At 35.5% G+C, this 23,069-nt stretch overlaps 1 protein-coding gene across 3 annotated transcripts in view; it reads right to left on the bottom strand.

The window, feature by feature from the left end:
• The window catches only part of KCNT2 (potassium sodium-activated channel subfamily T member 2), a 362,885-nt gene that overhangs the window by 222,913 nt on the left and 116,903 nt on the right, over window positions 1-23,069 (bottom strand). For all 3 annotated transcript variants that reach the window (XM_027613976.2, XM_027613975.2, XM_027613974.2), the window contains exons 4-7: window positions 21,170-21,218; window positions 18,692-18,751; window positions 8,792-8,866; window positions 7,183-7,266 (exon numbers count right to left, since the gene is read on the bottom strand). In XM_027613976.2, the coding sequence (XP_027469777.1) occupies window positions 7,183-7,266; window positions 8,792-8,866; window positions 18,692-18,751; window positions 21,170-21,218 (268 nt within the window). The remainder of the gene's footprint in view (window positions 1-7,182; window positions 7,267-8,791; window positions 8,867-18,691; window positions 18,752-21,169; window positions 21,219-23,069) is intronic.

Below are 23,069 nucleotides of genomic sequence, written 5' to 3' on the forward strand. Positions count from 1 at the left end.
TCTATATATAGTGAAATAGTATTTTTGGGGGGGATAGTGAAGACAGCCCAACATTTCGTCAAATCATTCCACAGGTCATACTCCCTTATCATTTGGACATGTATTTTCATGAGATTCCAGTGGTTATTTAAAATAAATGTTTAGAAGCATTCATTTGGTTGTAAATACTCAAATGCTATCCAAATATACCTTTGGCTAAAATTTTTGTGTTCCATTTCTGTTCAAAACCATTTAAAAGGAAAACAAGTTTGCTTCCAAGCAAATTTAATTTCAATGTAGTAAAATTAACAGTATTGAGCCCTTACTACATTTATGCCAGGTACAATATTTTATACACACACACATACAATCTATATGTTATACATCTATGTAATTTCATTTAATTTTTATAGCAAGTCTGTAGGGTAACTACTTTAGTTCTCTTCTGAAGACAAGTAACCAAAGCTATTGGTAGCTGTGGTTTGGTGATATTTATAAAATCTGGGAAGAAGGGCACTTGGGTGGTTCAGTCAGCTAAGCATCTGCTTTTGGCTCAGGTCATGATCTCAGATTCCTGGGATCAAGCCCCCACTCAGTGGGGATCCTGCTTCTCCATCTCCCTCGGTCCCCCAGCTTGTGCTCTCTCTCACTCTCTCTATCTCAAATAAATAAATAAAATCTTTTTTAAAAAAATTCTGGGAGGAGAGGAAAAGATGGTGGAGGAATAGCAGACCATATTCCAACTGGTCCCCAGAATTGAGCTGCATATCTACCAAACCACTCTGAACACCCATGAAATCAGCCTGAGATGTAAGAAGATATATCTGGATCTCCACAAACAGAATATCACAGGCGGTTGGTTTCCAGGTATGAAGCATGGAACTGTGATTCCACAGGCACATAACCAAAGATAAACAGGCGGGGGAGAGAGCCATGGGGATCCTACACCACAGGTAAACAATAGCCTCCCATGCTGGGGACAGGGCACAGACTCGCAGACCCGTAGCAGTGGGGAAAGGAGTTTAGGGCAGCCCCCCAGACAGAAGCCCAGAGCATTAGGGCCCCACATGCGAACTGGGGGCGGCTGGTGGTTTTAGAAGCAAAAAGGACAGAGACATGCCCCAACCTGGAGGCGAGGACTGGGAGCCCTGCTGAGGGGCATACAACCCAGGATGCTGCACTTTATAGCAGCACAGACAGAAACAGAGACAGTATGGCATGGAGAGCTCACTGAAGAACAGACTATGATCTCTCTGTTCTGAGGCATAGGGTTGGAAATGATCTATGCTCTGACTCTCGGAAGAGACGCAGAAAGCTCCCAGGGAAAGCCGCCAGAAAACAAAAGCCCCAAAAACCGGTTTTCACTGAGCCCATTCCCCCTGACACATGGGGTAGGGCAACTCTGCCAAAACAGGGTTGCCTGAGTAATGGCATGGCAGGCCCCTCCCCCAGAAGACAGGCTGGGAGAACAAGAGGCAAACAACCCTAAGGTCCCTATAAAACAGGTGCATCAAGCTTGGGTTGTGGTCAATAATTTGGACTCTGTACATTCCCTCAACCACCTCTCAACAGAATGACTAAGAGGAGGAAGCCCCAAAATAGGAAAGACTCAGAGACTGTGACTTCTGCCATGGATTTACAAATGGATATAGATATAATCAAGATGTCGGAAATGGAATTCAGGGTAGCAGTTTGAAGACAATAGCTAGAATGGAGAAATTGATTAATGGCAACATAGAGTCTCTAAGGGCAGAAATGAAAGCTGAACTGGCAGAACTTAAAAATGCTATCAATGAGATCCAATCTAATCTAGATAATCTAACAGCTAGGGTAAACAAGGCAGAAGAACGAATTAGTGATCTAGAAGACCAACTGATAGAAAGAAGGATAATGAGGAGCCCAAGAAGAAACAACTCAAAATCCATGAACAGAATCAGAGAAATAAGTAAACCATGAAATGTTACAATGTCAGAATTAGTGTGATATCTAAGAGGGTGGAGAGAGAGAGAGGACTAGAAGATATATTTGAGCAAACTGTAGCTGAAAACTTTCCTAATCTGGGGAATGAAATAAACATTCATGTCTTAGAGGCAGAGAGGACCCCTCCCAAGATAAGGAAAACAGGCCAATGCCCTGGGCATGTAATAGTAAAACTCACAAATCTTAGAACAAAGGAAACCATCTTAAGGGCAATTAGGGGGAAGAGATTCCTTACGTACAGAGGGAGGAACATCAGACCTATCCATAGAGACCTGGCAAGCCAGAAAGGGCTGGCAAGACATATTCACGGTACTAAATGAGAAGAACATGCAGCCAAGAATACTTTATCTGGCAAGGCTGTCATTAGAATGGATGGAGAGATGCAGAGCTTCTAAGACTGGCAGAAACTGAAAGAATACATGACCACTAAGCTGGCCCTGCAAGAAATATTAAAGGGGGGTTCTATAAAAGGAGAAAGACCTCACAAGTGATATAGAACATAGAAATTTACGGAGATAATCTATAGAAACAAGGACTTCACAAGCAACATTATGACAATAAAATCATATCTTTCAATAATCACTCTCAACATGAATGGCTTAAATATTCCCATAAAATGTCACAGGGTTGCAGAGACAGGACCCATCTATATGCTGTCTACAAGAGACTCATTTTGAACCTAAAGATACATCCAGACTGAAAGTGAAGGGATGGAGATCCATCCTCCATGCCAACGGACCTCAAAAGAAAGCTAGGGTAGAATTCTCATGTCAGAAAATTAGATTTTAAGCTAAAGAGTGTACTTAGAGACACAGAAGGACACTATACCATTCTTAAAGGCTCTATCCAACAAGAAGATCGAAAAATTGTAAGTAGCTATGCCCCAAACATGGGAGCAGCCATCTACATAAGCCAACTGTTAACCAAAATAAAGAGTCATATTGATAATAATACATTAATTGTAGGAGACGTCAATATTCCACTCTCAGCAACAGACAGATTGTCTAAGCAGAAAATCAACAAAGAAACAAGAGCTTTGAAAGACACAAAAGACCAGATGGACCTCATAGATATATACAGAACATTCTACCCTAAAACAACAGAACACTCATTCTTCTCGAGCGCACACAGAACTTTCTCCAGAATAGACCACATACTGGGTCACAAATCAGGTCTCAAACAATACCAAAAGATTGAGATTATTCCTTGCATATTCTCAGACCATAATGCTTTAAAACTGGAACTCAATCACGAGAAAAAATTTGGAAGAAATTAAAACACTTAGAAGCTAAAGACCACTCTGCTCAAGAATGTTTGGATCAAACAGGAAATCAAAGAAGAACTTAAAACAATTCATGGAAACCAATGAGAATGAAAACACATTGGTCCAAAACCTATGGGATAGTGCAAAGGCTGTCCTAAGGGGGAAATACACAGCCATCCAAGCCTCACTCAAAAAAATAGAAAAATCCCGAATTGACTAACTAACTATGCACCTTAAAGAACTAGAGCAAAGGCAACAAATGATACCTAAGCCATGCATTAGAAGAGAAATAATTAAGATTAGAGCAGAGATCAATGAATTAGAAACCAGAAGCACAGTAGAGCAGATCAATGAAACTAGAAGCTGGTTCTTTGAAAGAATCAATAAGATCGATAAACACCTGGCCATAATAATCCAAAAGAAAAGAGAAAGGACCCAAATTAATAAAATCATGAATGAAAGGGGAGAGATCATGACTAACACCAAGGAAATAGAAACAATTATTAGAAATTATTATCAACAACTATATGCCAATAAATTAAGGAACCTGGAAGAAATGGATGCCTTCCCAGAAACCTATAAACTACCAAGACTGAAACAAGAAGAAATTGACAACCTGAATAGACTAATAACCAGTAACGAGATTGAAGCAGTGATCAAAAACTCCCCCCCCCCCCAAAAAAAACAAGAATCCAGGGCCTGATGGACTCCCTGGGGAATTCTACCGAACATTCAAAGAAGAAATAATACCTATTCTCCTGAAAGTGTTTCAAAAAATAGAAACAGAAGGAAAGCTTCCAGACTCATTCTCTGAGGCCAGCATTAGTTTGATCCCCAAACCAGGCAAAGACCCCGTCAAAAAGGAGAATTTCAAACCAATATCCCTGATGAATATGGATGGCAAAATTCTCAACAAAATCCTAGCTAATAAGATCCAACAGTACATTAAAAAGATCATCCACCATGACCAAGTGGGATTTATCCCTGGGATGCAAGGGTGGTTCAACATTCACAAATCAATCGCTGTGATAGAACACATTAATAAGAGGAGAGAGAAGAACCATATGGTCCTCTCAGTTGATGCAGAAAAAGCATTTGACAAAATACAGCATCCTTCCCTGATTAAAACTCTTCAGAGTATAGGGATAGAGGGAACATTCCTCAAGTTCATAAAATCCATCTATGAAAAACCCACAGTGATATTATCCTCAATTGGGAAAAGATGAGAGTCTTTTCATAAAGTTCATAAAATCCATCTGTGAAAAACCCACAGTGATATTATCCTCAATTGGGAAAAGATGAGAGTCTTTCCCTTAGGATCAGGAACATGATGAGGATGCCCACTCTCGCCACTATTGTTAAACATAGTACTAGAAGTCCTAGCAACAGCGATCAGACAACAAAAAGAAATAAAAGGTATTCAAATTGGCAAAGAAGAAGACAAACTCTCTCTCTTCGCAGATGACATGATACTTTATGTGGAAAACTCAAAAGACTCCACCCCCAAATTACTAGAACTCATACAGCAATTCAGTACTATGGCAGGATACAAAATCAATGCACAGAAGTCTGTTGCTTTCTTATACACTAACAATGTAATTGTAGAAAGAGAAATTAGAGAATCAATTCCATTTACAATAACACCAAAAACCATAAGATACCTTGGAATAAACCTAACCAAAGAAGTAAAGGATCTATACTCTAGGAACTACAGAACACTCATGAAAGAAACTGAAGAAGACACAAAAAGATGGAAAAATATTCCATGCTCATGGATCAGAAGAATAAACATTTTTAAAATGTCTATGCTACCCAGAGCAATCTATACCTTCAATGCCATCCCAATCAAAATTCCAATGACAGTTTTCAAAGTGCTGGAACAAACAATCCTGAAATTTGTATGGAATCAGAAAAGACCCCGAATCACTGAGGAAATGTGGAAAAAGAAAAACAGCTGGGGCATCATGTTGCCTGATTTCAAGCTATATTACAAAGCAGTGATCACCAAGACAGCATGGTACTGGCACAAAAATAGAAATATAGACCAATGAAACAGAATAGAGAGCCCCCCATGGTCAAATAATTTCTGACAAAGCAGGAAAAAATATGCAATGGAAAAAAAGCCAGTCTCTTCAATAAATGGTGCTGGGAAAATTGGACAGCTATATACAGAAGAATGAAACTCGACCATTCTTTTACACCATACACAAAGATAAACTCAAAATGGATGAAAGACCTCAATGTGAGACAGGAATCCATCAAAATCCTAGAGGAGAATGTAGGCAGTAACCTCTTCGACATCAGCCACAGCAACTTCTTTCAAGACACTTCTCCAAAGCCAAGGGAAACAAAAGCGAAAATGAACTTTTGGGACTTCATCAAGATAAAAAGTTTCTGCACAGCAAAGGAAACAGTCAACAAAACAAAGAGGCAACCCACAGAATGGGAGAAGATATTTGCAAATATCCAGACACTACAGACAAAGAGCTGATATCCAAAAATCTAAAAAGAATTTCTGAAACTCAACACCCAAAAAACAAATAATCAAGTCAAAAAACGGGGAGAAGACATGAACAGACACTTCTCCAAAGAAGACATACAAATTGCTAAAAGACACATGAAAAAATATTCATCATCATTAGCCATCAGGGAAATTCAAATCAAAACCACATTGAGACACCTTACACCAGTTAGAATGGCAAAAATTGACAAGACAAGAAACAACAAATGTTGGAGAGGTTGTGGAGAAAGGGGAACCCTCTTATACTGTTGGTGGGAATGCAAGTTGGTACAACCACTTTGGAAAACAGTGTTGAGGTGCCTCAAAAAATTAAAAATAGACTCACCCTATGACCCAGCAATTGCACTACTGGGTATTTACCCCAAAGACAGATGTAGTGAAAAGAAGGGCCATATGCACCCCAATGTTCATAGCAGCAATGTCTGCAATAGCCAAACCGTGGAAAGAGCTGAGATGCCCTTCAACAGATGAATGGATAAAGAAGACGTGGTCCATATATACAATGGAATATTACTCAGCCATCAGAAAGGATGAATACCCAACTTTTACATCAACATAGATGGGACTGGAGTAGATTATGCTAAGGAAAATACGTCAAGCAGAGAAAGTCAATTATCATATGGTTTCACTTATTTGTGGAACCTAAGGAATAGCACGGAGGACATTAGGAGAAGGAAGGGAAAAATGAAGGGGGTGGAAATCGGAGGTGGAGACGAACCATGAGAGATTATGGACTCTGAGAAACAAATGAGGGTTTTAGAGGGGAGGGGGGAGGGGGGATGGGTTAGCCTGGTGGTGGGTATTAAGGAGGGCATGTACTGCATGGAGCACTGGGTGTTATATGAAAAGAATGAATCATGGAACACTACATCAAAAACTAATGGTTTATTGTATGGTGATTAACATAACATAGTAAGATTAAATTTAATTTAATTTTAAAAAAAGAAAATCTGAACTATTTTTGTTTGTCAGGCCATAGGGCCTTCTTACAAAGGTGGTGACTTGACAATATGGGCCAAGTTAAGATAGCGCAGAAAGTTTTCATTCTGAATTAGGATACAAGCAGACTTAAGGTCTATTAACATCAATATTAATATAACACATCACTCTGACAGTATTTTACCATATCTCTTCCATTTTTGCAAACATTTAAATGAAACTATTTATTGGGATACTAAATTAATTTAAAAGAAATTTATTAATTTAAAATAAAATAAATTTATTTCTTTTAAAAATGAACCATTCACAAATTTAGTTGTACCTAAATAAATCACGATAGTATGAGTTTATATTTCATGGGAGAAAGAAAAATGAGAAAGTACAAGACTAAGACCTCAAATCATCTTCTCTCTGTGTTTAATATGAGCACTGCAAGTATGTAAGAAATAATGGAAGGTTGAAAATATTTTGTATTTGCACTTCATTCTTTCATACTTACAATCATATTTTCCAAGGCATGTTTGGCAAGCCAACAGTTTAGAAAGACAGGGACAAATAGATTCCTTAAGGAAGGCCAAAAGATCTGAAAAACAAACCAAAACTAAACTTTTACCTCAAAGCAAAAATCATATCCAGCAGATTACAATGTAAAACAAAAAAAAGTTAATAAAGACAATACAATTTTTAATACATGTGACAAATACTTTAGACTCATTAATGAAATGCAAGAAGATCCAATCTTTTCATTCATTGTTCTAATTCTTACTTAGGAAAAAATTCTTTGGGAAATTATTGTAGAAGCAGAAAGGAAAAAATGAGCTCCCACTAATGTCACCTATGACTATGGTAATTCTATCATTAAATCTTTCAGTGTAACGGTTTATAATAGATAGCACCTCTTTCTTCCCTACAACTCGAAAGGGAAAGTAGGAATAAGGAGAGAATGCTTTCCCTTTTCACAACATTACCACTTACTCTCTTCAGATTCAAAAATTTTAAGTGACACTGGGAACCATATTCAATTGGATTATATGTAGTTAGCCTGTCATTTAATCTAGTTCCAGTCTTTCCTGTAGATAAATCATTCAAATTAAAATAATTGTCAGAAGTAAGCAACCACTTGAGATAATATTTGCTTATTTCCATAATTTTCCAAATAAAATTCAAATGAAGTGTTAGAAAGCATATCCCCAACAGACAGATATTATAAATCTATGAGATAGAGATTAAAACCTAATTTTGTGATGGGAAAGTGCTTGTTACATATTTATGGGGCTGCAATTGAGCAGGATCATCGTAAAATTGGTATTCCACAGTACCTTGATAAAAAAGCAAATTGCTAATTGTCTGGCTGTTGGCAACTTTCTTATTAATGGGAGAACTGGACTTAGTAAATATTGTGTTTAAGCTAGAAATAAATATATGCTCAGTTATGAGAAACTTTTATCAATACTTAGTTTCTATTTTTTTTTTGTTTGTTTGAGCATAGGTGACATACAATGTTATATGAGTTTCAGGGTACAACTTAGTGATTTCACAAGTTTATACATTATGCTATGTTATCCACAAGGGTAGCTACCACTTGTCCTATGATATCACTACTATATCATTAATTGTATTCCTTATGCTATGCCTTTTATTTCCATGACCTTCATTCCATAACTGGAAGCCTGTATCCCTTCCCTTTCACCCAGTTTGCCCAACCCCCCCACCCTCTTCTTTCTGGCAACCATCAGTTCTCTGTATTTATAGATCTGATTCTGCTTTATGTTAGTTTCTATTTTTTTTAATTCCACAATATACACAAGAAATGGAGTGATTAATTTCTACTCTGTCTAGATAATATCAACACCTATTCACATGGCACATCTAGAGCATATATGTCTAAAAAAGTATTTTATTTTGCTATTGCATTACATCTCATTAGTTTTCATTTAATTCCATAATCTAGTTATCCAACTGATTTTACTCTTTATTTTTAATACCATGATCCTTACCAAAGCCTAAAATCATTTATTGGAGCTAATATAGTATTTATTAGTATTCAGATTTAAAGACTTATGTCTAATGACAAAATTAGTTATTTTAAAGATGCTTTTAGGACTTACTGAGATAATGAAGGGAACCGCATTAATTATTTCCAAGATGAAGGGTATTCGTAAAATCTGTTCCCAGATGTTTCCCTTCCAAGAAAGAATAAATAAAAATGAAAGTCAATTATACTGAATCCCATTAAAGGGCGAAAAAGACAGCACTCAGAATTTCTCTAGCAAGGATGCTTACATTAACAGAATACCAAATCATTATATAAAAATGTAGCAATGACTTTTAAAGATTATTTTTCTAAATGTAATTGTACTCCCTCGATTTTTTGGTAAGTTTAAGAAGTAAAGCAAACATTTATAGTAAGTCTTGAATATTGTACACAACACATTTTGATCATATAATATTTCATGGAAGCAAAGCTACGAGTGAAGATACACATATTAAAGAAGCTACAGAATCAGTAAAAAAGTGATTCAATCTTAATTTTTTTACTATATGAGTTATATTCATAAAAACTGTAAAGGATATTAAATAGCTTATAAATACATACACTTGTTAATGTTCATTAGTATTAACATTGTTTTTATGTTAAAACTTAAAGGAAGGGCTTTTCCAAGCATCTAGATTCTAATCTCCCAACCCACATAGTACAACAGTATTCAGCAAAACTGGTGACATAATTTTTGTGTCCTAGTGCAAAATGAAAATTCAGGGCTTCTTATTAACAAATTATTAACAATTTCCAGAAGATGATAGAATATTAATATAAGCACAGGCCCTTCTAAATGTATAGCCCTGTGCAAGTGCATACTACACAACCATGACACTGTCCCGATATAAACAGGTTAATCACTGACACTTTCTTAAATGGTGTCCAATGGGGGGAAAAAAAAAACTCAGAACTCCCTAAAGCAGCTTATTCTTCTATGAAGAGATCTCCATATTAGAAAGGTAATTTGAAATCTGGGTCCCTGTATTTTCCAATTATTTTATAACAGTGGCTTCAAAGTTAAGAGCCTTTCTTAATATTTCCTTGAGGTCCCAAAGGCTTAAAACATTACAGTAATATAAGATACTACCAAATCACAAAGCAAGGTTCTAGACTGGTTAATGTCCATGTACTCAAATATTAAGTAACAAGTTTTACTGTATTTCATTTATCACCATCTCCAGGTTGTACAGAAAGCGGTAGGGGGAGCAGGTAGAAAAAAAATGGAAGCAACAAGAAGGTCTCCATACGGAGATGTTAGTGGCGCTTGGGTGCTTCTCTCATCACTTCAAGCTAAGTGAGAAGGGATCAAGAGAACCACTTAGGGAGATTGGCTCACGTGTAGAGACTGTATTTGGCTCACGCCCAAAACATCTAAACATGAAGAGACAACAGTGCAACAAGAACAGAGGGTTGAAATGAGAGCAAGCCACAATGATGCCAATTCTAAGACAAAGGTACTTGTTTTCTGGGAACGAGACATAGACTCTAAAGAATAAAATCTATGGCCATTTTAAAGGAGTTTACACTCAGGATGGCTGTGTGCCTGAAGGGGAAACAAGACCTCAACAAATGGTGGAACTCAGAGTGTCAGGGTTTGGGTCAGAGCCCTAGTGGCCAGTCAGAGACCCTGAGGCATCCAAGCAGCTTCAGTCAAAAGCCTGCAGAAAGACCACAAAAGCCCTACTTGTATCTGCCATGCAGAACAGCCCAACACCAGACTACACTTGTGCCTACCAGGCACCTTCATCCCAAAGGCTGACTTCATCTCACTCCCTGTGCCTCCTCAGCCCCGGAGGGACCAGAATCAGCAGCATCAAGTAAGAGAGGAAGTGGGAATAACAGATAACCTCACAATGATTCCCCATCTCATGCAGATCTGAGCTGAGGATAAGCTGAAGTATTAAAGTGGATGAAAATTTTAAATGTTTATATATATTGAGCATAGTTTCCTAAATACTAAACTGAAATTTGCCTTGTGATTGGAGAGACTACAAAAGTTCTGAGACCTTTACAATATATCATCAGATCAGCATGGATCAAGAAGATGTGTGCATTTGGAAAAGTGTTGGGGAAATAAAATCTTTAAAAAAAGAAGTGTTGGGGGCCTAAAGGCCTTTCCTACTTGCACTGAGTCAAGCTTGTTTGATAAAGCAGTTGTAACTGACTGTGTGTGTGTGTGTGTGCAAGTTAATATTACCATTTCATTCACCAATTTTTTTTACATGACTCAGTTTCCAGAAGGCTTAACATCTGGCTTATTCTGTCCTTGGTGTGTTTTTACTGTTGACTGTACCTCTCTCTTTGGTGTCAATGATTGTTCCTGGGAAAGAGACTGATGTGACCAGCCAGAGAAGGAACAGTCTGGAAACAGTTACCACTGGTGATATGGCAGGATATCTCTATTGCACAGCAAGATTAATATTAGTTTTCTTAGCTGTGAGACACTGGACAAATTTAATTCATAATAAACAAAAACGTTGTATATCTCTGATGACTCTTCATTTCCATTTGTAATACATCAATTTTATTTCATGATTTTTTTCTCAAACAATTAAAAGAGTCTCATAACTGGTATCTGACTTAATTTGGTTAATTTCTGATTTATCTTCCATAATAAAGCAAAAAGATTCTTTCTAAAATGCCATTGCCAACATAATGACATCCAAACTACTCTTCAGAATATATGAAGGCTCATAATCTGGACTCTGGTTACTGGTTTGGTTTGTACCTACTAGACTTCTATTTCCATCTTGAATTCAGCCACAGATTCATCCATACTCAATTTTATACAGTTCTCTGAACAGGCTATTTCATACTTTTATAACTTTGCTCACACTTCTCCCACTGCTTGGAATGCCCCACTCCCCATGCCTTCACCACTAATCTCCTGGACAAGTGTTTGTAATGTTTTATAGAACTGCTTGTTTTTATGCCTATTAGGGCTTAAGAAGTATGTTAATGAGTAAATTAGGGGCGCCTGGATGGCTCAGTTGGTTAAGCATCTGCCTTCAGCTCAGGTCCTGATTCCAGGGTCCTGGGATCACCAGGTGTCCAGCTCCCTGCTCAGCGGGGAACCTGCTTCTCCCTCTCCTTCTGCCTGCCATTCCCCCTGCTTGTGCTCTCTCTCTCTCTCTCTCCCTCCGTCAATAAATAAATAAAATGTTAAAAAAAATAAGTAAATTGAACTTCCAAATATTTTATACATACTTTCCCCCTTCTGGGTATAATTATTTTGTTTTTGAACTTAAGTATTTATATTTCTTTCTATTGAATCCAAATGGAAACACTTAAAAGAATTTTATTGTTTTAAGCCTATCTGAATATAGTTACATATAAGTTGTTTCACTTGTAACCACAGAGTTCAAGTGGAAAGTTTCTGCAGAAAAGCATTTTAGGAGTACTTGGCTACATACACATCTCAGGTAATTTCATCTATGTTTCAACTTCAACTTATCATCAATAATAAACCAATGACTTCCAATGCTGTATCTCTAGTCCAGGTCAGTATTGCATCTCTGAGATTCTGTTTCATCTCCACTATCTAATGCATTACTTCACGCAAATGCCTCAAAGGCACCTTGTGTGGATTATGTCAAAAAGTATAATTTATGATTTTTGCCTGGTTGGTTCCCCAGTAACACAAACCAAAAATCCTGGAGAAACTATTCACCTCTTCCTTCCACCAGGTACCTAAGGACAACTGGTCGATAAGATCTCCTAATTCATGGGGCGCCTGGGTGGCTCAGTAGGTTAAGCATCTGCCTTAGGCTCAGGTCATGATCCCTGGCTCCTGGGTTAGAGCCCCGCGTTGGACTCCCTGCTCAGTGGGGAGTCTGCGTGTCCCTCTTCCTCTCCCCCATCGCCAACTTGTGCACGTGCTCTCTCTCTCTCAAATAAATAAGATCTTTAAAAAAAAAAAAAGATCTTCTGAATCATAAATGGATCTTGAGTTTCCCTCCTTCTCATTCTACCTCATTCCCACTCTTTGACCTGGTTGAGGCTCCTAACTGGTCTCCTTCCCTTCATTCTTTCTCCATTCCAATTCACCTACCATATCATCTGGATTTTTTTTTTTTCTAAAGGTACACCTAATGTGCCAATCCCCTAAAAATGAATAAACGTCCCACTGAGGGCTAATTTTCATGATCTAAAATTATACAACGAGGCAATATACTCATTGCTAAAAATAAATGAATGTCTTCTTATTTTATTCATTACATTTGGTTCTAAGATCTCAGGTTGTCTCCTGAACTTAAAGATACATTAATAAATATCTCCCCTAAAATTGCTAATGAAAAATAAACATAGAAAATATTCATAAATTCCACCGAGTGTTAGGGAGTAACTATGAGCCTATATTATGTAAATCTACATGATAAAAACAATTATCATGAAGAAAACAGCATGTACCCATAGAAGGCATTATAGAGAAGCATAAAATAAAATCCAAAATGCCCTTCAAAATTATGTTAAATACTTAATTCATTTTATCTTATTTTTACAAAGGAGATAAAAGGCATGGCTTTTTCCAAAAGGGTATTTATTTATTTATTTATTTATTTATTTATTTATTTATTTTTCATTAAGCTCCAGGCCCAAAGTGGGGCTTGAATTCATGACTCTGAGATTAAGAGTCACATATTCTATCGACTGAATCAGGCAGGCACCCCCAACAAGTAACTTCCTAAAGAAAAAGAAATTTCTGGAGTGGTGGCTCAGTGGGTTGGCTCAGTTGGTTGGGCATCTGCCGGTGGCTCAGTGGGTTGGCTCAGTTGGTTGGGTGTCTGCCTTTGGCTCAGGTCAGGATCGCAGGGTCCTGGGATGGAGCCCCAAGTCGGGCTCCCTACTCAGTGTTTCTCCCTCTATTGCTCCCCCTGGTTGTGCTCTCTCACTCTCTCTGTCAAATAAATAAAATCTTTAAAAAAAAAAAATTTTTTTTAGGTAGCTTTATCTGTTCTGAGCGTGTAGAACTACGTTTCTCTTAAAGAATTCAATAAAGTATAAATAAATTAATCCAAACATTTTATAACATTTGGTATGGACGTAACTTTCCTTAATCAACAAAAATGCAGGAAAATGGGTAATTTTCTAAAATGTATCAGGCTTTTATTTTTATCATAAAGAAAAAATGGAAGTTATAACTGTACAATTATGTATGTACCTCCAAAATGCACTTAAAAATTATAAGATGTATGGTAATATTGTTGTTAGACCAAGATGTACCCAGGGGCTTTTTAAAAACACTTTCTTCTTCAATATTAAAAATACCTGTATGTAAATATGTAACTAAAAAGGCTGATAACTTATTTTCTTTAGTGAATTTAAAATAGTGTAGTATCCCTAAAGCAGTCTTATTTTGTATCTCTAAATGTAAACTGAACAATAATTAGATTCACCATTTCCATGGCTTCATAAGCAGAATCACCAGTATTGGAACACCTAGTTGGCTCAGTCCATTAAGCTACCAACTCTTGATTTCCGCTGGCTTGGGTCATGACCTCAGGGTCATGGGGCTCTGTGGGGAGTCTGCTTGTCCCTCTCCCTCCCCCTCTGCCCCTAGTCCTGCTCTCACTCACACTCTCTCTCTAAAATAAAATCTTAGGAAAAAAAAAGAATCACCAGTATCTAGGAGTGTCTAGGAGTCCTAGTCAAATCCTTTGTTCTTTGCCAGAAAGGAGCCCATCATGGTGTTAAAATTTCAAAACCGTTGCTTTTTATAAAGTGATTATAGAAAAAAGAACTGTAGATTTAACAGAAGCCTTCTAGGTATGTTGGATTTTTGTTTGCAGAATTTTGGAAATTATGCTGGAGTTTGTTTTCGTTTCCTTTTGATTTAATGAATGTGTGTGTATAAATAGAGTTCTATTTTGAAAGCAGTTGATAAAGACATAGAGGGTATTTATGGTAACAGAAGAATAAGAACTTTACTGCTGGGCAATCCCGTGGTTGTTCTGCCAAGTAGCTATAAACATGAATGGAATGATGATTTAAGTACAGACCTGCACTTCTGTAGGATAGAGGACTAAATAAGTTGATATCAGGGATTTTTAAATCATTATCTGCTAACCTCAACATGCACTTTATAGTTTTTGCTTATTTAGCTTTTATTCATCAGTCTTTGTTTTTCCAAAACCTGCAGTCTCCACGATAGTTTAAACTGTTTAGTTAAGAATAAAGTCATCATACTTATTTTAGAATGTTTAATTTCAAGAATTATAAAGTGCTTACAGAAGACTGTATTAAATTTGTTTTTAAATATTGTATATATGTATATAATACATACAAATATGCACATTATCTGTACATATATGTAAACAAATATAAATATTGATTTGCTATTATGTTGATAGTTCAGAACTTAACATATCAAAGAACAATATTAGGAATATATACAGTTGCTAATGCAATATCTATTTCTGCTCACCTCTCTATAATTTTTCTTAAAAATCTAATTTGAAAAAAGATCTAATTTGAGAGGAGGAGCCTCATTTGAGTTTCTGCTATCCAAATTTGCCTTAATTATAGGCCATAAATAGTTATCAATTTTTAATTTATTCATTCCATATATTTTATCCAGCAGTCTATTGGAGTGGGTCAAAAGAGTCCATGAGTTTGACTGAATTTATGAGAGGAAAAAGAAGGTAATTACCAGCAACCTATCCTTCCAATGTCACATAATTCCTTTACATCCTTTGTTTCCTTTGAAACACACAAAACTCAACTACCATCTACCTCTCCTCCATCTAAGCCATTAATGTTTATGAAGGTCAAAATGGAAATATTATATATCATCTAGCTCTTATAATGCTACTAGGTCTCAGAATGCTTTGCTCTCGTTTTATAAATGGCAGGAAGAAATTAATTACAGATGTCAACATCATATGATTACAATGGAAAATTGTGTTGAATCTGTTTGTGTTTTTTAAATGATTTTTAAATTAGGGCTAAGGTTCCACTAAGCACCAAAGTTAATTTCATATTACTTTTTGGCTAGAATTTAAAGCAAATACACTAAAAAATGCAGATTAACATTTTGACCACTTAAATATCTATACACACTCTTGTACTAGTGGAAGAGATTTAATTATTTACCAAAAACACCCACGTGCCTAATTTTTTAGCATGTCATTTTGTTTTTATTACTTTCAACTTTCATCACCTACTTGAATACTAAGTAACTTAGAAGATAAAATCTTGGATAGTAATTCACTTGATTATCATTTCGTTCTTCTAGGTATCCAAAATCTAGATTTGTCAATCTATATACATTTATAGAGCAGGTATTTCAATGAAGAGATAAACTCATAAACCAATTAAAAGATCTTCCTCAACATCTTAGTCTATACTGTTCAACACTGAGTGAGTACTTCCTAGGTAATTTAAGGATGAGTGACCACCTACATGTAAGGACTTTCAACTTCTCTTCTCTAGCTTCAAAATATTCTTTCATGCACTCTTTCTACGCTCTCAGAAAAGAATGGAATGTATCCAAAGCAAATCAGTAGACCTCAGATTCCTATTCCAACTTATTCTTATTCTGTATAAAACTTGCTTCATCTATCATTTTTTTTTAGTCCCCTCTACCTACTTTCTCTAAAAGATGCAAATTTTTTTCCATCATTGGGCAATCTTCTCTGCCTCATCTGAACACTTCTAGGGTAGTGACCCTACCCCAGTCAATCAACATTCTTCATTTAACACTTTTACTCCCAATTGTATGCCATTGAAGTTGGTTTCTTACAAGTGAATAGCAAATGATTTCCTAAACTGTAAATTCAATAGCCTCTTCTCAAGCTCCTTAATAAACTTGTAGTTCCAACCCTTTCAGCCTTTCAGATAACACATTTCTTCCTTAGAATTCCTAACATCCTATTTTTTTCTCACAAATATTAAATCAACCCATCTATATTTTTTGGAAAGTCCACATTCTTTTCTTTCTATACTTTCTAATTCATCAATCTCACCTCATTAGATATTAGCATTATTTTCTTCAGATGGAGTTAAGGAGAATTTTTTTAAAAAATAAAGCCAGCAGAAAGGTGAGTTTGTAAAGATTTCTTGCTCTAAATTTAGGATTAAAAGTAGTCTAAGAAATGTTATCTTCAAAACCCTATGTCTTAGGGCACCTGGGTGGCTCAGTCGTTAAGCGTCTGCCTTCAGCTCAGGTCATGGTCCCAGGGTCCTGGGATCGAGCCCCACATCGGGCTCTCTGTTCAGCGGGAAGTCTGCTTCTCCCTCTCCCACTCCCCCTGCTTGTGTTCCCTCTCTCTGTGTCTCTCTCTGTCAAATAAATAAATAAAATCTTTAAAAAAAAAAACAAACCCTATGTCTTAAAAAGTGAGAAAGAAGCTGATAGGCTAAATAAGAGTTCCCCAAACACATAACCTTGAGTACACTTGTTGATATAGTATATGCCGACAACGTAAATTGAAGGTTAGTGATGGATATGATAGCCATTCCAAAGTCTTTCTACCCTTCTTTTCTATGTCTCTGTCTTCTCTGATTATTCTGTCCTTCTTCCAACAACCACAGTATAAGCATCTCCATCAAATGAGCCTTAACTTCTCCCTTGGTTATTATCCCATACTTAATAGACTTGCATGCTTCCTCCACCATCTCTGTGAAAATGACCTCCACATCTTAAATCTCTCTTCCCTGCATGTTCCAGATTCTCATTTTTAGTTGTCCACATATCATGTCTACCTATCTATCCATAAGCACCTCAAATTCATTATTTTCAAAACCATTTCCATTATTCTATCTATCCTGACCCCAATCTGATTTTTCTTGATATAATTTTTCTTAGTTTAACTGCCATGTTCCCAGTCATGTGAATGTAGAAAATGTTAAAGTGATATTTACCTTTGCCTTTTCCTCAACTTTCTCAACAAATCAGGTGATGATTTCTTTAGTTTCTACCTTTATATTTCATCTTGTGTCAACTCTGCCTATTCCATTCACCCAGCCAAAAACTCACTCCCAGTTTTCCTTTCTGTAATTGTGTCTTAATTTAGCACATGGCTCTCAGTATGTTGTCTCTCTGACCTGTGCTGCACAGATGTTCTGAACTAATACTAAAACTTAATTACAATTATAGAACTCTCATGTTCAACATCCTCCATCAAATTCCCATTATATGTTGCTATACAAGGCCCTCAGAATACTGTGCCAAATTTTCCCAACCAACATTTTTCCAAATGCCCCCCAAAATTCTGCCCAAACTTAAATATTTATCATTCTTCCAATTTTATATGCACATTACTTCTTTTATGCCTTTGCTAATTCTATAAATCCCTAGTGTCTTATCTTTTCATCTTTCCTTATTGAAATCACTGATTCAAGGACTCTGTTCTGCTTAAATCAGTCAAGTATTTTCATCCTATGATATGACATCTCTCTACCTCCATGGGACTTGATTTGCACCTCACTGGAAGTACCTACTGTTCTGTTTTGTATTATTATTATCTGCATAATTTTCTCCTGCTTATCCCCCTTTCTAGATAGAAACTCATTGAGAAAAGAACAATGCACAGTATGGGGCTCTTCATCAAATACAGACTCAATAAATATTTGTTAAATTGTGTTAGCCAGACAAAGCCTCACCAAAGATTAAATAACATTAAAATAATTCCTAACAGACATGTTTTTGCTCCCTCAATGTTTTTTGTACAGATCAGGAAAAGAGGTTAAGAACAATTAAAAGAAAGACCATTCCATTTGCTTGCCTCACATAAGCATGGATAACATAGGTAAGTTAACCCACAGGAATTAGTGAAATATTTTTAAGCCACCAAGGAAAACATTACTATACAACTACAGATTTTTATCACATACCATAGACGCCCAAAATAATAAAGAAGTTTAAGAAGGACTTGCTTTACCCCAGAGTATAAATTACAAATAGAGGAATACTGGGTTAATGCTAGTAATGTGTTCTATCAGCCAAAAACTTCTAATTAAAATAACTTACCTTATAACTGAGATAACCAAGTAGTATTGTTTCAAATAAACTTATCAATGCCACTGAAACCTGAAAAAAAATTGTACCTTAATGAGAAAATGCAACAGAATTTTAAAAATATATTCATGATTATAAAACTATTAACTTTATGTACATATATGTGTGTATATATGTATATATTTGTATAATATACAGATATACATATAAGGAGGTATTCTGTGGCACTGTAACTTCTCTATACAGGTGGCAGGTTGCTCTACAGGTTAGTTTTATATTTCTAACACTCCTTAATAAATATTTTTTATTATCTCAAATATAAATGTGGGATTAGAATAGTCAGACTGGCTGGAGTTTACATGATATGTAGAGAATAAGTTCTTTTGTGTATGTTTCTAATATGCACAATCACACATAGCTGCCCCACCACAGATACTACCCTCTCCCAGCAACACCTCCACCACCTCTAGAACATCTACCAAAGACAGCAGTTCCTTTCAGAAAATAAAAGAATGTAAGCTTCAAGTTGAGAGATACATTCTTTCTCTCTCCCACCTCAAACAAAATGAAAAAGCAACATCCTTAACACTAAACAAAAAAGTCCAGGTCAACACTTCCAGATATTTTCAGATTTTATTTGAATGGACTTCATAAACAATTCCTCTTTCACAGCTGGAAGAGCACGTCCTAGACAAGCTTCCACTTTCTCTACATTTGCTATTATATATACAATTTCTGCTGCGGAACTACCAAAAAGCTATGATTGCAACAGAAAAGGTAACTAGAAAAAATATCCAAATTATTTTGTATTAAGTACTCTCAGCACTTTGGGGTAGATGAGTAGAAGCAAAATAAGCAAGCATAAACAAGAAATGACCCTATAGATAACAAATATATTTGTTTACAGATTTTGAGATTTAAGACAATCTGCATAAGAAAGGCAGATACCCTGGAATTTTAAATTTTAACTCCTGTTAGAATGAAAACTTTGATTCAAGTGAATATTAAAACAGAAGGACAATAAAGAAGCTTATGAATGCATGGCAATATAAGTAAAATATGTTCAGAAGTACATATGGAAGCCAGGCATTGTTCTGATATAAAATGCACACCTCTTAGATGTTCTCCACAAGTCATTTAAATCATAATCATTCATGCTTTTTTTCTATAAGTAGTGTTAGAGGGTCTTTAGAACATTTGTAGCATGAATTACTCAAAATCCTATTTGAAAATGAACATTACTATTATTGTAAAATATCATTATCAGATAAAACCAATCTGAATAGGTCAAAATGTATTTCAAGGCGATATATGACTATTCTTAAAAATATTAACTTACTTTAAATGTGTATCTCACTGAAGAATAATATAGGAATCAAGCTAGAGATTAAAAGACTGCATTTTTTGTGAACACTTAAATATTTGAAAGGGTATTTGTAATTAACGACATTGCAATGCAAATCAGTATAAAAAAATTAAATGCAACTTGACTTCAAAAAAGTATGAAATACCCAGATATAGTAAAAACTTGATTTCATTATTATGATTACAATGCATACATAATTAAAATAATCCATTATAACATTTAAAATGTACAAACTTCACAATCCTCATGACTTTAAAAACCAAATCAAACACTTGATTTTAAAGTATTTTAAAGGCTGTTTATAAACAGTCAGTTTTAGAATCTTTCCATTACTTCCATGATTCAACTGTCTTCCAATCTGTAACTTTTGACTTTTTTATCTTAGTGACTATATTCTTTGAATAACTTTTACTTTTGAAAAATAACAAAAAAAAAAGTATCTGTAAGAGAGAGACAGGAGTAGAGATGGGAACATGTAAAAAGTTTGCTGGGCATAAAACTCAATAGAAAAAGGAGAAAAGAAGAGGTATAGAGGACTCTAGGGAACCCAACAATATAATTCAGACATGTTCCCTCTCATATTTTCTTACTCTTTCCTCAGGACTCCTTTTATGCCAGAACATACTTTTTGTTTTATTTACAAAATTATCTGCATTAGGGACCAAGCTCTTGCTATTGGTAATATGAGCCATTCATTCACTTGTTTATGTATTTAATAATTATTTATTTAGATTCTACCATGTTCCAGACACTGCAGACAGAGTAAAAGAGCAAACATGGTTATGGGCTTTTGATTAATTTTTCAAGGATTACATAAGATGAATACCTAGAGTCATTTGGGGAACTTGTGGTGCCTTAACACTGGTTTACTCTGTTTTTCTCCACACCCTCAAAAGCTTTATGAAGTCTAATCCGGATCAGAAGGAAATTCTCAAAAGGTAGAATGCAGGGCTCAGGCAAACATGAAGATAGGGGGAAAAAAACAGTGTCTAAGACATGCATCAAGATTAATAAGCAATAAAACAAACTCATTTTTAATATCAATACTTTTCTCTCCAATAGTATTCCTCTATGAAATAAGAATAAATCCAGAAATAGAGGGATAAAACAAAATTGTACATAACCTGTAAGCCCCATAACGGTAGACTTCTGTTCACCCAAAAGATATGAGACCTATAAAAAAAAATCAGTTTTTAAAAACATGAAAAATGCATTCATTTTAAAATTTCAACTGAAGTTGGAAATATTTAAATAATGCTGCATTAAAAGGCAATAAAATATCAAAATTGAAATTAGAAAAGCTTTATATTGTTTCAGTTTTCTTTTTGATAATATCCACTTCTATTCCAGGAATAGAAAATGGTTTATTTCTAAACCTTTTCTAATTTTGTTTTTATTCTCATGTTAATAAGGAAAGAAAAGATAATGGGCCCTTATCTAAAGAGTGATTATGGCAAGATAGAAAAACTTCAAACCATGTCAATTCTCCATTGAAAAGTCACTTAAGGGTCTTCCATAAACTCAAAGATTTCATTACTTTTAACACTGTGAATATTTTGGCAATACAAAGTCAACAGTATAAGTAATCAGAATAAAGTGAGTAACTCATAGAGCACATTAATATTTCAGATTCAGGTTTGTATAAAACATTATACTACCAAGAAAATCCATACCAAGGTTAGCATAAAACATTATGCAGGACAGAGTGACTGTCCTTAAATATCTCTTAAAAATCATATCATCCCTGTTGTTAAAATTATTTCTACTCTGCAAAAAAACACCATACACTTCTAATGTAGCCACTAGTTATAATTTTTAAGTACGCTCCACCCCCAGCGTAAGGTTGAACCTACTACCCCAAGATCAAGTCACATGCTCTCCTGACTAAGCCAGCCAGATGCCCCCACTAGTTATAATTTTTAACTTTTTATACCTTACCATTGTCTACATTATTTTGCGTATAGCTGATTCAAATGAGATCACTCACAGCAATATAATCTACTCATGAAACAATGAGAATAGTTATATTATGCTGCCCAAAAACTGCAAATAAAAAAAATACAAGACAGAACAAAGCCTAGTTGCTCTTTATAGTTATGAAGTATTAGAGGAGTCCCATAAAATATCAAGTGTATTTTTAAATCTTTAAGTTATTTCTTTTTGGTAATGTGTTAAATAATAATAAAGAGCAATAAACTTTCTAAAATTCTAGTTTAAAAAATCATAAACTTTAAAATAATATTCAAAAAAACTACCTACTATCTTAAACTGAAGTATTGTATAATTCCAGAATGTCACATCTACCTGGACAACTGATCTCTTCAATTGCTCCAAACCAAACCTATGACCTTTCTCTCAAAAACTGGTCCTCTCCATTTTGCACCTCTCACCAAATGGCACCAAATTCCATCGTGTCTGGTTACCCAAAAACTTAGGCATCATTGTAGATTCTTTCCTCTCCGGTATTTGCAAATACTTCATACATCAGTCATCAAACCTTTTCAATTCTTCCCACCAAATATCTGTAGAATGCATCTACCTCTCTTCATCTCTACTACCATAACCACCTCAACTAAACTACCATTTTTTGCAAATGGGATCCTTGCAAAAGCCTACCAACTAGGAACCTAAACTTCTTTTTGCCTTCTACATTTTTCCTCCAAATTACAACTACACAGATGCTTTCTAAATGTGATTTAGATCACATCACCCCACTGTGTACTGGCACTACACTTCTGTTAGAATAAAGACCAAAAACTCTTAAATGGCATTATTAAACTTACTCAATTGTGACATGATCCTTCCTATCTCAACCTTTTCTACATGATCTCTTCCCCTATCGTAGAGCTCTCAGCTCAACTCTCTCTCAGGGACCCCTTCCTTGAAGCAGCCACTTGATCAAAGTAGTCAACTAATCTCGTAGGCAATGTCACTCACCACACCTGTTCTGCCATTTATGTCAGTTGTAACTTTACATTTATTTGCATATGTATTTCTTTAATAGTTGTCTTCTCATTAAACTGT

This window comes from Zalophus californianus, chromosome 10 (genome assembly GCF_009762305.2).
Source record: "Zalophus californianus isolate mZalCal1 chromosome 10, mZalCal1.pri.v2, whole genome shotgun sequence".
NCBI lineage: Eukaryota > Metazoa > Chordata > Mammalia > Carnivora > Otariidae > Zalophus > Zalophus californianus.